At 42.2% G+C, this 12295-nt stretch overlaps 1 protein-coding gene across 4 annotated transcripts in view; it reads left to right on the top strand.

The window, feature by feature from the left end:
* The window catches only part of MTHFD1L (methylenetetrahydrofolate dehydrogenase (NADP+ dependent) 1 like), a 190719-nt gene that overhangs the window by 55261 nt on the left and 123163 nt on the right, over positions 1 to 12295 (top strand). For all 4 annotated transcript variants that reach the window (XM_044761002.2, XM_070490499.1, XM_070490456.1 and 1 more), the window contains 4 exons: positions 2146 to 2253; positions 3128 to 3202; positions 4405 to 4507; positions 10404 to 10480. In XM_044761002.2, the coding sequence (XP_044616937.2) occupies positions 2146 to 2253; positions 3128 to 3202; positions 4405 to 4507; positions 10404 to 10480 (363 nt within the window). The remainder of the gene's footprint in view (positions 1 to 2145; positions 2254 to 3127; positions 3203 to 4404; positions 4508 to 10403; positions 10481 to 12295) is intronic.

Here is a 12295-nt window from a genome sequence, read left to right as displayed (position 1 = left end):
ACACTAGGCGTCCGGTGAGGAGACTATGCAAGTAGCCCAGGGGGGAGAGGATGGTGACATGGCCCAGGATGGTGGCAGTAACGATGGAAAAAGGGATGTCAATGATTTTAGACATGTTTGCAGAATTAGATGTGGGGGTGAGCAAAGGGGAGAATTCAAGGCTGATATCCAGGATACTAAATTGAGCAACTCTGTAGAATTATTTATTAAAATGGAGGACTGGGGAAATAATGGGGGTGAGGTTTGAACTGTGGTGGCAAAGGGGGACAGTGGTCAGAAGAAGAGAGTCCCGTCTGGGGCCTGTGGACGTCCAAGTGAACATCAGATAGACAGTTGGAAAGGAAAGCTTATATCCCAATTGTAAAATAGGCAAGGGATTCAAAAGAAACATCAGAAAAGAAATATTAACTAACCAATGAATGTTTATCTTCACTAATAAGCAAATTAATCTACTTTGAAACCACTATCAGTTATCATTTTGCTTGTCAAATTGACAGAATTGGATTTTTTAAAATAGTAATAATACCAAGTTTTGCCAGAGATTGAAATCCACTCAGGCACTGCTGGGAAGTGTATGTTCGTAAAACTTTTCTGGAAGGGAGTTAGAAATATGTATCAAGTACCTTAAAAATATTCATGTCCTTTGGCCCAAATGAGTTCATGTTTAGGTTATCTTAAGGAAAAATCGAATGTGTATGCAAAAATTTAATATTAAAACCATTTATCATCACATAATTTGTAGCATTAAAAAATTAGAGGGGCTGGCCCCGTTGCCGAGTGGTTAAGTTCTCGCGCTCCGCTGCAGGCAGCCCAGTGTTTCGTTGGTTCGAATCCTGGGTGCGGACATGGCACTGCTCATCAAACCACGCTGAGGCAGCGTCCCACATGCCACAACTAGAAGGACTCACAACGAAGAATATACAACTATGTACCGGGGGGCTTTGGGGAGAAAAAGGAAAAAATAAAATCTTAAAAAAAAAAAAATTAGAAAAATCTTAAATGTTTAATAATAGGATATCAAGTAAACTATTTTTTGAAGACTATTTAGTGATGTAAAAATGCTAGTAATATTAACACTAGGTGTAAAAGCTAAGGTCAAAGGTATTATGGTATTATGGTCTCACTATTTAAAATTACAAGTATATGTTATAAAATATATATTCGTATGTAATTTTTCATCTTTTCTAGTGATCATGTATTTTATAAGTTATAAAATAAAATTTTAACAAGAAAATATAAATGTTTAACCTTCCAAGAAATTAAAGAAATGCATCTTAAAATAGAACACCACTTTTTCAACTATTCGATTAACTTCTATTTTAGTCCAGAGGTTACTTTGTTTCTGAAGTAACTGATCTCCTATTTTGCAGATGGCACTTCAACCCATTCAGAAAGCAATTTGGTGATATTATCAAGCGCCTTAATCCAGTAACCACACTGCTGGAAATATATTGCTTTTTAGCAACTAATTTTTTAAAAAAGCTATTTGCATCTATTCTTTATAATTATAACCTTTTTTGCAAAAATGAAAATGTGAAAGCAGTCCAGGCGTGGGAGACTGAAAAATTTTGGTCTATCTACTCAATTATACAGTTCCGATAAACTGTAATATCCATAAGCAAGATTATTACATAAGAATGAGTTCTTTAAAAAAGAAAGTACCAAATTATAAGTATGGCTGATTCTACAAATAATAATGTGCGCACATAAGACTGGAAGGAAAATAGCAGAATTAATAGAGTTATGAGGGTGATATATTTTTTGTATTTCTCAGACTTTCTGTCATATATTATTCTATTACTGTTTATGTTATTCCCTGCCTCATTCCAAAGTATATTTGATACAATATTATTTTCTAAATCATATAAGAATACATAAAAGTCAATGAAATAAGGAAACCAATATTAAGTCCATCAGATTATTTTACCCTTAACTTGAGAGTGGAAGAATTTCTGATGACAGATTTGCTCGAGTGCTCTGCTGTCAAGTGGGAGACCTTGACATTGATGTGCTAATTTAGGCTGTTTTATGGACTCAGCTTATTATAAGGATATATAGTTAGCATATTTTATTTATTCAGAAAGTCCTTGAATACTGCCACGGTTGTTTGAAACAAGTAGAAACATATTTTCATGTCCTTTCTAGTTCAACCTTCACTTGACTGGGGACATCCATGCCATCACCGCCGCCAATAACTTGCTAGCCGCTGCTATCGACACAAGGATTTTGCATGAAAACACTCAAACAGATAAGGTGAGAAAGGCTCCTTGTTGGCCATTTTGGCCATCTTATCCTGGGATTCCTGGATTCTTAAGGAGTTCATGGAGAAACTTCTGGGGTCTGTAAACTCTCTGAAATTTTATTCAAAATATTGTGAATTTTGTACATGTCCTTATTTCTCGGGGAGAGGATCCATACTTCGGTCAGATTCTCAAATGAGTGTATGACCACTGCCAGGCTATTAGGTGAATCACGTTAGCTGTACTTTTCAAGCCAAATATTCTTTGAGATGAGTCTTTAGGTTTGAAGGTGGTGGTAGACCAGTGCCCTTGGTTCTGCCCATAGGTCCAATCTCTGTCTGTACTAAGGGGATTAGAGAGGTGTCTGTTTAGACTGTGGTGTTACCTGCAGCTCTCTGAGATGGGTTGTTAAAGAGGTCAGACCCCCTTGTTGGGCTTCAGGTGCAAACAGTCTGAGATGTAAATCACACACCTGAAGGGGACGGTACCGGGTGCTAATTCCTCATAGACATAGGACATGGATAAAAGTGAGACTTTCTGGCACGTTTTACAGGGGTCCTGACTACCTCCAATTAAAGTAACTCCCTCCTGAGTTTTTGAAGCCAAACACAGATTAATATTAATTTGATAGTTATAAGGCTGTAGCTCAAGAAATATATATGTATGCACACTCTTTGCAATGTGCATTATTTCAGATTTGGTCAGATTTATTAAAACGACAGAACTTAAGTCTGCATTGTTCATATAAGCCAAGAATTTTAATAGGGTCTGTTAGCTAAACAGTTTTGTCATAAATGTAATGAACTTTGTCATATCCTATGAATTGTCCGAGTTCATGGTTGGCCCTTAAACTTGTGTGGGGTTTTATTTTTGTTTTGTGTTTTTAGGCCCTGTATAATCGACTGGTTCCTTCAGTGAATGGTGTCCGAGAATTTTCAAAAATTCAGCTTGCTCGGCTGAAGGTAAGTTTCCGGTCGGTGTTTCTTTAAAAAGAACATGTCCCAGAAACAAATCAGAAAAATCGTCAGAGCTGGAGATTTTGAACTTGATTTGATTTGGGTTTTCAGATACTCTTTTGGGTCTTAAGCTCTAAAGAAACGGAACAAGATAGCCAAGAAAGCGCTGAACTAGAAGCCTGAGACCAGATCCTGCGCCAAAGAGCTCAGAGAACAAATCAGTTCACCTTTTTAGGTGTCTGTTCTCCATCCATAAAATGAGAGGGCTCCTTTGCTCATCTAGAGGCCCTGACACAGCTAACAAATGAGAATTTCAAAGAGCTCTCTTTCGTGAAATTTGTTATCTAGGAAATAAGGTATAGCCTATGAAAATTCGTCTACTCAGCTTTTGCTGCAGCAAGATACTAAGATACCCGTGGGAGTGATCTTCATTCTTGTGCATATTATTTCTTAGTGCCGGTTGCTGCTTGTCCTACTAGTCACATTGATTTCCCCTGGCTCTTTTCCAGAGACTAAAACACAGCTGTGCTGATATAATGTACAGCCACTGGTTGGTAATGATTGGTTTTAAAAATTCACCCCCTTGCTTCTTACAAGTTGAGTTTGTTGAAAATAATGCACAGTAGACTATCTTCAGCAATAACACGTATAGTTTGTTTCCCAGATTCTTTTCTTATACTTCATTAAAAACCACTTTTTTAGAATGCTTCCTTTATAGAAATAGATGCATTAAAAGTTTTAATGTTTTTTTCCTCAGTGAATTACAAATAACTTATTTTGAAAACACAGACATAAACTTTCCTTGAATGACTGCTATTTGTATTTGAAAAGAAGAACTAACGAGCTGGAGCATCCTTTATATGGACAGCAATGTCCCTTCTGAGCATAGTGCATGGTGACCACGGAGAGCGGCTCCCAGGGCCTCAGGCCGAGACAGACAACAGCAAACAGTGTTTTTTGTGTACTGTCAACCACACTACATCTTCAGATCTGTCATTTTAAGGGTATATTACAAATATCATGTCTTCCACTTAGGAGATATTTGGACTCGCATTTATGAGTTGGCCTAACCAACAATTTACTCAAAGTTCAGTTTGTAAGAACGCTTTACTAGTCATGGACAAAATAAGAGAAGAGAAATCATTTTAGTTCCATTTTGCTTTCTCTTCCTCCCAAAACCGATCGCGTTTTTTCTTCTGCATCCTTAGAGACTGGGAATAAAAAAGACAGATCCCAACACGCTGACAGAAGAGGAAATGAGGAAGTTCGCCCGGCTTGACATCGACCCCTCCACTGTCACGTGGCAGAGAGGTAGGTGCTGACGGCCAGCTCGGGAGCGTGATGATTTCCAGCTGAAGCTCTCGAATCAATTTCACAAAGGCACGATTTTACCTCTTCCCATTCTCTTCCCAGCTTGTGTTTCATAATCCCTCCATTTATTTCAGTCACTATCATTTTACCTCCTCTTCTCTCATCCTGGCCTCCTGTTGGGGAGAAAAGGCTGCACCCTTCTTAAACCCACTGCTCTGTCTGGGCTCGGTCGCATCCACTCCCACTCATTTAGATTGGCAAGGAAAATTACTTCTCTCCTCTGTTTCTTTCTTCTCTGGCCTCTTGTCTTTGTTTTAAAAAGAAGAAATTTAAATGTCTGTGTCTCCCCTTGTTTGTCCCACTGCCCTCTCTACCCACCCTCCTAATTTCTTCCTTTATTTCTTTACCGTTAACTTTAAGCAGCTCTTACATTTCTATTTTCTGTGCTGAATTTTTTCTCCGAGTCTAGGACATGCTTCCAGCCACTACTAGAATATCCTCTAACACCTCGAATGCAGCATGGAGGGACTCCCGCTATCTCCATCCTCACCTCCCTGCGCCCCTCTTATCAGTGTCTCCCCTCCTTCTCCCACACTGCTCTCGCCAAGGGTGGGACAGTGGGAAAAGCACTAAACGCGGAATCAGGAGCCTTGTTGTGTGTTTCTGCCCTGCCACCAACTTACTGCGTGACCCTGAGTGAGTCACATACATGTTTTGGGCCTTGGTCTCTTGGAGAAGGAAATGGAGATGATAATGAATCTTACGGGGATGTGGTAATAGCCTTTGAACTTGATAAAACCTAAGGTGCTACAGAGGGTTAGTGATGCGTATCCCTGATTCTCTCTGTATTGTTCTCAGACTTACCCACCACGTTCCCCATTTCTGCCTACTTCCAGAACATTCTGATCAGATGCCTGATTTATTGCAATTGCCTTTGAATAGGTTTCCATTTCCATCCCCCAGTTCAGTAGACTCAGATTGTAGGGATGTTGTCCTGTCACTTTCTGGTTCAGAAGCTTCCACGCTGTGTGGGAAAACCCTCCCATACCATGTGGGAAAATCGCCATGACATGGCCTGCCTGCAGGACCCCTGTCTTGCTGCATATCCCTGTGCTCTCTGTCTCCTTTCCGGTCAGACAGGCCCACCTTTGTCCTTCTCCCCGCCCTTGTTCAGCCGTCCCCACCCCGTCTCCCTGGCTTGGCCCTCCCAGACACAGCTCAGGTCCAACCTTTCCTGAAGCCTCCTTCCTGGGCATCCATTCAGCCAGTTCATTAAGAATTCAGTGAGGTGGAGAGACCAAGGCTGGAGGCCCAATCCTGCCTCTACCATTGTGAACTGTGCAGCTTTGGCTGAACAACTTACTCGGTTTCCCTCCTCTTTAAGATGGACTAATGACAGCAGCCTCCCCCTTGGGTGGCCCTCCTAAAACACGAGAGTCCTTTCCAGACGCTAAAGCAGCCCCTAAATGATCGTAGACGCCATTGTGGTAAAGTTGTGTGATGTGGTTTTTCTGTGTGTGTCTGTCTCCCAAACTCCTAAAGGAAAGGAAAATCTCTTTGGAATCTTCTAAAGGTTTTTTTTTTTAATTATGAAAGCAATAACACTGTAAAGGCTTTGGAAATGTCTAAAAGAATACTATATTTACTATACTAATAAAACTACTATTCATAGTTTTTGTGTGCATCTGTGTTTTGTGTGTAATTACAATTATAATTATATCCTCCTAGTTTCACTTACATCATAATATGCGTGTTCCACTTTGTTAGCTCTTTGTTGTGATAGTCATTTTAAATGGCTCTAGAATGTTCCTTTGTGGATGAACTACAACTAACTTAAGCACGCCTCTGTTACTGAACAAACTAACGTCATTTTTTATTTATTTATTTTTTGGGGTGAGGAAGATTGGCCCTGAGCTAACATCCATTGCCAATCTGAGCTAACCCATCTTGTACCAGTCTTCCTCTTCTGTGAGGGACGTCACCACAGCATGGCTTTACGAGCAGTGTGTACTTCCGTGCCCAGGATCCAAATCTGCAAACCCTGGGTCACCAGAGTGAAGCGTGCAAACTTAACCGCTACACCACTGGGCCAGCCCCCATGTTTTGGTTTTTTTTTAATAACTGGAGGATTTATTATAACACGATTATTTCCAAAATGCATAGTCAACTTTTTCAAGGCATTTGTGAGTTTGTATTAACTCTTTTAAACTTTTTTGGAAGTTTACTTATGAAAGAAAAATCATGCCGGTGGAAATTAGTGTATCTAAACCTGGTGTGTGAATATGCTAAAAGAGAAATTTTGACCCACGTGGGGCTTCTTCCACATCTGCATTGTGGCTCCAGCCAAGGCAGCCGTCAGAAATGGGCCATGGCTCTTGCAGTGGGTCTTGGAAGAGAGACTATGTGACCCCTTACACCTGGGGGTGAAGTGCAGAAGGAAGGGACTGAAGCGTGCTGTGGTTGTGCATCAATTTTAATGGAAGTGACAATTTAAAAATTATTCCAGATAAACACTAGAATCATATTATTGTTTAGGGCATGAAAGTGAAGAAAATATTATTGCTCCAGACAAGCCACCTGGGTCAGAGGGTTTGGAATGATGTTTCATAAGCAGTTTGGCTCTTATTCCCATGAATTAATATAAGAAATAAGACTCCATCAAATGAATTGAGGTCATTTCATAGTAGAGGTTTTTTTTTTAAGGCAATATAAGCTAGAAATATATAAGCCTATGATGAGATTAGATACTTAGATGATTTGATAACTAAAGAGGGGACACTGAGGGACCTTGTGGGGCTGGGAACTCTTCTCAGACCATAAGGATGTCCCATATTTATTCGTTTCAGCCTGTGTGAGAAATCTGATGGTTGTTCCATTCTATGCCTCATCTCAGAAGCTTAAAGGCTTTGGTGACAGAGTGGAACTGGGAGCCTGGAGACTGTTCCAGAAATACTTAACATAAGCAGAAGCAACAGCAGACAGCCATCCTTTTTGTTGTTCCCAGAGGAGCGTGAACTCCTCCCTCCCTGAGCATCAGAACCCCCGGGGCTCACAGGCCATTAGACTGAGGGCCCCAAGCCTCAGTCACGCGCACTGAACTGACATCAGGTTCTCGGTTCCGAAAATGGCAGCCTCGCAGGGAATCAGTGCAGTTCTTCTGCTGAAGCCAGCATAGTGGGCCTGCCGCCACTGGAGCACCTTGTGCTGCCCAGACCCTGAGCCGGTGATGGTGATGGAATAAGCCGTTAGGCACCCTCTGCATGGTCCTCAAGACATAGTCCACACTGCAGTACTCAAGGGACCGTCTAGAGCAAAGAATGAAAAATCAGACATCTCCCCCCGAACACTTGCTGTGCTCTCCGTACCTGCCCTTGGCCAGTGAGCACCTTACATCAGAGACTCCTGTCTTGTTCTCTTTGTATCCCTGTACAGCTAGCATGGGCCCTGGCACAAGGTGGGCCCTCAATAAGCGTTCCCAGAATGAATAAATATGTTTCTCGTTCCATTTTGGTTCTGGCACTGAGAGGCTGCGAATGATGTATCACTCACAAAGGGTAACTTCCTGGGATCTGTGTTCCGTGTGTGTCCGAATTCAGTCGGCATGGTTCTTCTCTTCCGTATCGCTGACATTGGCTCGTCTCTCTCTCCGTGCATCAGAAGCGCGTGTGTGAGAGACGCCTGCTCCGCCGGGGCTGGGGTGAACGCACAGCTGTGCTCTTGATGCTGCTGTTGGAGTTGATTTTGCCAACATTTTTTTTTTTGCCTTGTTTGTGTTCTCTTTGCTAAATAGAAAACAGCTGAATTTCCAGTAAGACGATCCCATCGATCTTGTACCAACATTGTGTATCCTACACATGAGAATAGGAAATATTTTTACTTTATATGACTCTGCACCGTAGGTCTTGGGACTAAGTACTAGCTAGTGATAACACTGAGAAGATTCCTTTCTCTGTATGTACTGTCCTTGTATCTTAAGATCATAAAGAAGGTTTGTATGTGTTTGATGAGTGTTGCTTGAGTGTCTGTGTGAGTATTAGTGTGTCTGAGTGTGTGTGTGAGAGAGGACGTATCGTCTGTAGAGGAAATGACCAGCAGCCGCTGAGTCAGGGAACAACAGAGGTGGCCAGCGAGGCAGGTCTGCGGGTGCTTTGTGTGTGAAAGAAAAGGTTAACATTTTTCATCCTGCAGATGCTTTTAGTCCCCAAATACATGATGTAGTCCTCAAATACATAATTTGTCAGTGCCCTGTTAAACGTTTAGTAAATTGGATCTAAGTCGTCAGTGTGGACAGTTTGTTATTTGAAGCCGTATAAATTATTAATGAACTCTCTGTCCTTCTGGCTTTGTTTCCTGGAGTTGTAAATTTGGTTTTCACTAAACCAAATCTAGTTTTCACAAGCAAAATGCAAATCAGTGCAATTCAAACAAACCAACAAAAAAGTAAAGATAATTGATGCCTGCTCGAATCATGATTGCCTTCTTCGCCCCTCCCCATACTGCTTGATTTATTTTGTTTTTTATTGTGGTAGGATATACATAACATCATTTTAACCATTTGTAAGTGTGTAATCCGCGGCATTAAATACATTCACAGGACTTAACGGCACTTATACCATCCTCACTGTCTATACCCAAAACCTTTTCATCATCCCCAGCAAAAACTTTGCACTCATGAAACAGTAACTCGCCGTCTGTTCCAACAGTAACCACTGTTCTACTTTGTCTCTATGAATTTTCCTATTCTAGGAATCTCAGACAAGTGGGATCATTTAGTATTTGTCCTTCTGTATCTGGCTTATTTTACTATGCATCATATTTTCTTTTCTTTTTTTGTATTTTTTTCTTAAGATTGGCACCTGAGCTAAGATGTGTTGTCAATCTCTTTTCCTTCTTCTCCCCAAAGCCTCCCAGTACATACTTGTATATTCTAGGTGTAGGTCCTTCTGGTTCTGCTGTGTGGGGCGCCTCCCCAGCAGGGCCTGATGAGCGGCGCAGTGTCCACGCCCAGGATCTGAACCTGGTGAAACCCTGGGCCGTCAAAGTGGAGCACACAAACTTACCCACTCAGCCACGGGGCTGGCCCCTATGCATGATATTTTCAACATCCATTCATGTTGTAGCATTTCTCAAAAATTCACTCTCTTTTTTGGCTGTATAATATTACATTGTACAGATATACCACATTTTGTCGAGCCATTCATCTGTTGATGGACAATTGGTTGTGTCCCCTTGTGGCTCTTGTGAATAATGCTGCTTCAAACATGGTGTGCAAGTATCTGTTTGAGTCCCTGCTTTGACTTCTATCCAATGTATACCTAGGAGTGGAATTGCTGGATCATCTGATCGTTCAATGTTTAACCTTTTGAGAAACTCACTTGGCTTCTTCTCTTTTGTTGTGAGGAATTGGCCCTGAGCTAACATCTGTGTCAATCCTTTTCTATTTTATATGGGGTGCTGCCACAGCATGGCTTGATGAGCTGTGCTAGGTCCATTCCCGGGATCCAAACCTGCAAACCCCGGGCCACTGAAGTGGAATGCACGAACTTCACCACCACACCACTGGGCCGGCCCCAGTTGGCTTCTTCCTGTGACTCACGTTTCAGTGTAAAACCTCACCACTTCGGAAGTGCTTTTCCTTACTGCCTAGTCAAAAATGGCACTCCACCCCCACCCTGACATGCTCTATCATATCACCTCCCTTTTTTTTTTTTTCAGGCTTTTATCAATGCTGATATTTTCTCGTTTTTTTGATCCCTCCTTGTGTCCACCCTCTGGACTGTCAGCTCCAGGCAAGCCAGACCTTGTCTCGGGCTCTCCACTGCTTCCCTGGCACAGACACACACTGGGCCACTAGTGTGTGTTCATTGATTGAATAATCTCTTCTCTTCTCTTTCAGTATTGGATACAAATGACCGATTTCTACGAAAAATAACCATCGGGCAGGCAAACACAGAGAAGGGCTATTCCCGGCAGGTAGGTGGCATTCTCTTCGCAGGAGTGGCTCTGTCCTTACTCTCCTGGATTTACACCGGCCCAGAAGCTGGCTCTCTGCTTCTCTCTTCTCGTTCCTTCACCTGCAGCGGCCAGTGGGTCTCCCACCATTTCAAGGTGTTTCCAGACCTTCGGCAGGACTGGGAGAGGGTCAGGAGGCAGAAAGCCTCCCGTATTATATTACGATCCTTTTCCTGTGTCATTTGGGTCGTGTTCCTGGGAAGAACCCCTCAGCATGTCTCTTGAATATAAATTCTTACATATTTTATTGCACACCCACCATTTAGTACTATATCCTCATAACAGCTGAAAAATGAAAATCTCAGGCACATTACTCAAATTCCTTAAACCAAAGAACAAACACCTAGTTATTTGGCTTAATAGCCTGAGGAGCTTTTAAGGATAATGTCTTATTACCGAAATGCAGAAAATGTGGAAGATAAATTATGCTGTTTGCCCTCATTTCAATAGGTCTCCCGTGTGGGGCAGTGGCGCTTAGGCAATATAAATTCGATGATTTTTCTGCCAGGTACAGCAAGCCTCTAAATCATTTTTTTTTATAATAAACTTTAGGTTTTCAGACAGTTTTAGATTTATGGGCTTTACATTGTAAAGTTTTTATTAGTGAAGAAAGAATCACTTTTACTCTGATATTCAGTCCTCATACCAAATAGACTTTTGGACCTTTTGAAATATTTTTAATTAAAAAGTGAGTATGAAGGTTGAATTGAGAGGACAGGCTAAGCCCGTGCACCCTTCCTCCTCCTCCAAATCCTGGAACTTGTGCATATAAACGGATTTCAAACAATTAATCCATATCTGTGCTAGAAAACCAGACTCAATCACCATGTAATTTTGGGAAGGTTCTGAAAGATAGGAGGATGGAGTTGGATCACTGGAGAAAAGCACAGCCCAGAATGTAGTAGGAATGTTTTAGGGGTTCTGTAAATTCAGAGTGATAGATATCTTACTCAGAAACAGGAGAGGGTTGGCACACCCTCAGGGGGAGTGACTGGGGACAGCTCTCAAGAAGCAGATGGACGGGCTTCCTGTGACACGGGTGCTGAGCTGGCAGCTTGGGGCCTCAGTGTGGTCCTGAGGCCAGTGCCTAGCATATGCCGCCCAGCCCTGGGGACGCCCCTCACATCACAGTCACAGATTTCCTTGTGTACTGTTTCCTGTCTGGTAGTGAGAAGCGTCTGGTACAAAGAGAAGCAGAATATTGTGATGCTTTTTTAAGGAAAGGGCAGCCTTTTCTCATTTGCACAGAGAGCGCCCTCAGGACCCCAGTGGCCCTGTGAGTGGCTACAGGACTGGAGGCCAGGCAGCAGCATGTCCTGTGTGCTATCCTACCTCATCTCTGGAGAGAGGCCCGGGTCATCGGAAATCGGGTCCACAGACAGGTATAAAGGATATAAAGTAGAGGAAGATGGGCACGGATGTTAGCTCAGGGCCAGCCTGCCTCAGCAAAAAGAGGAGGATTGGCAGCAGATGTTAGCTGAGGGCTAATCTTCCTCAAAAAAAAAAAACACAAAAACCTGCCATCAGTATTCTCGGAGGATTAAGAGAGCCATCATACAAGGAGTAGGAACTGGCTGTTGCAAAAAAGAAATCGCTTAAAATTTTGGAAATAAAGCAATGATGTCAAAATAAAAATCCAGCTAGTGAACTGAATAAGAAAGTAGGCCAAAGTGATTTAGAGAGGGAAGTCCAGGCCCAGGAGTTCTCCAGCACACACCACCAAAAGGAAAGCCGTAGAAAGTACAAAAAGTGAGGAGATACAGGGCACGCGTCAAG

The sequence above is a fragment of the Equus asinus genome, chromosome 1 (genome assembly GCF_041296235.1).
Source record: "Equus asinus isolate D_3611 breed Donkey chromosome 1, EquAss-T2T_v2, whole genome shotgun sequence".
NCBI classification, from domain to species: Eukaryota; Metazoa; Chordata; class Mammalia; order Perissodactyla; family Equidae; genus Equus; species Equus asinus.
Note: the sequence above shows the minus strand (reverse complement) of the source record. Positions and strands in the feature narration are given on the sequence as shown.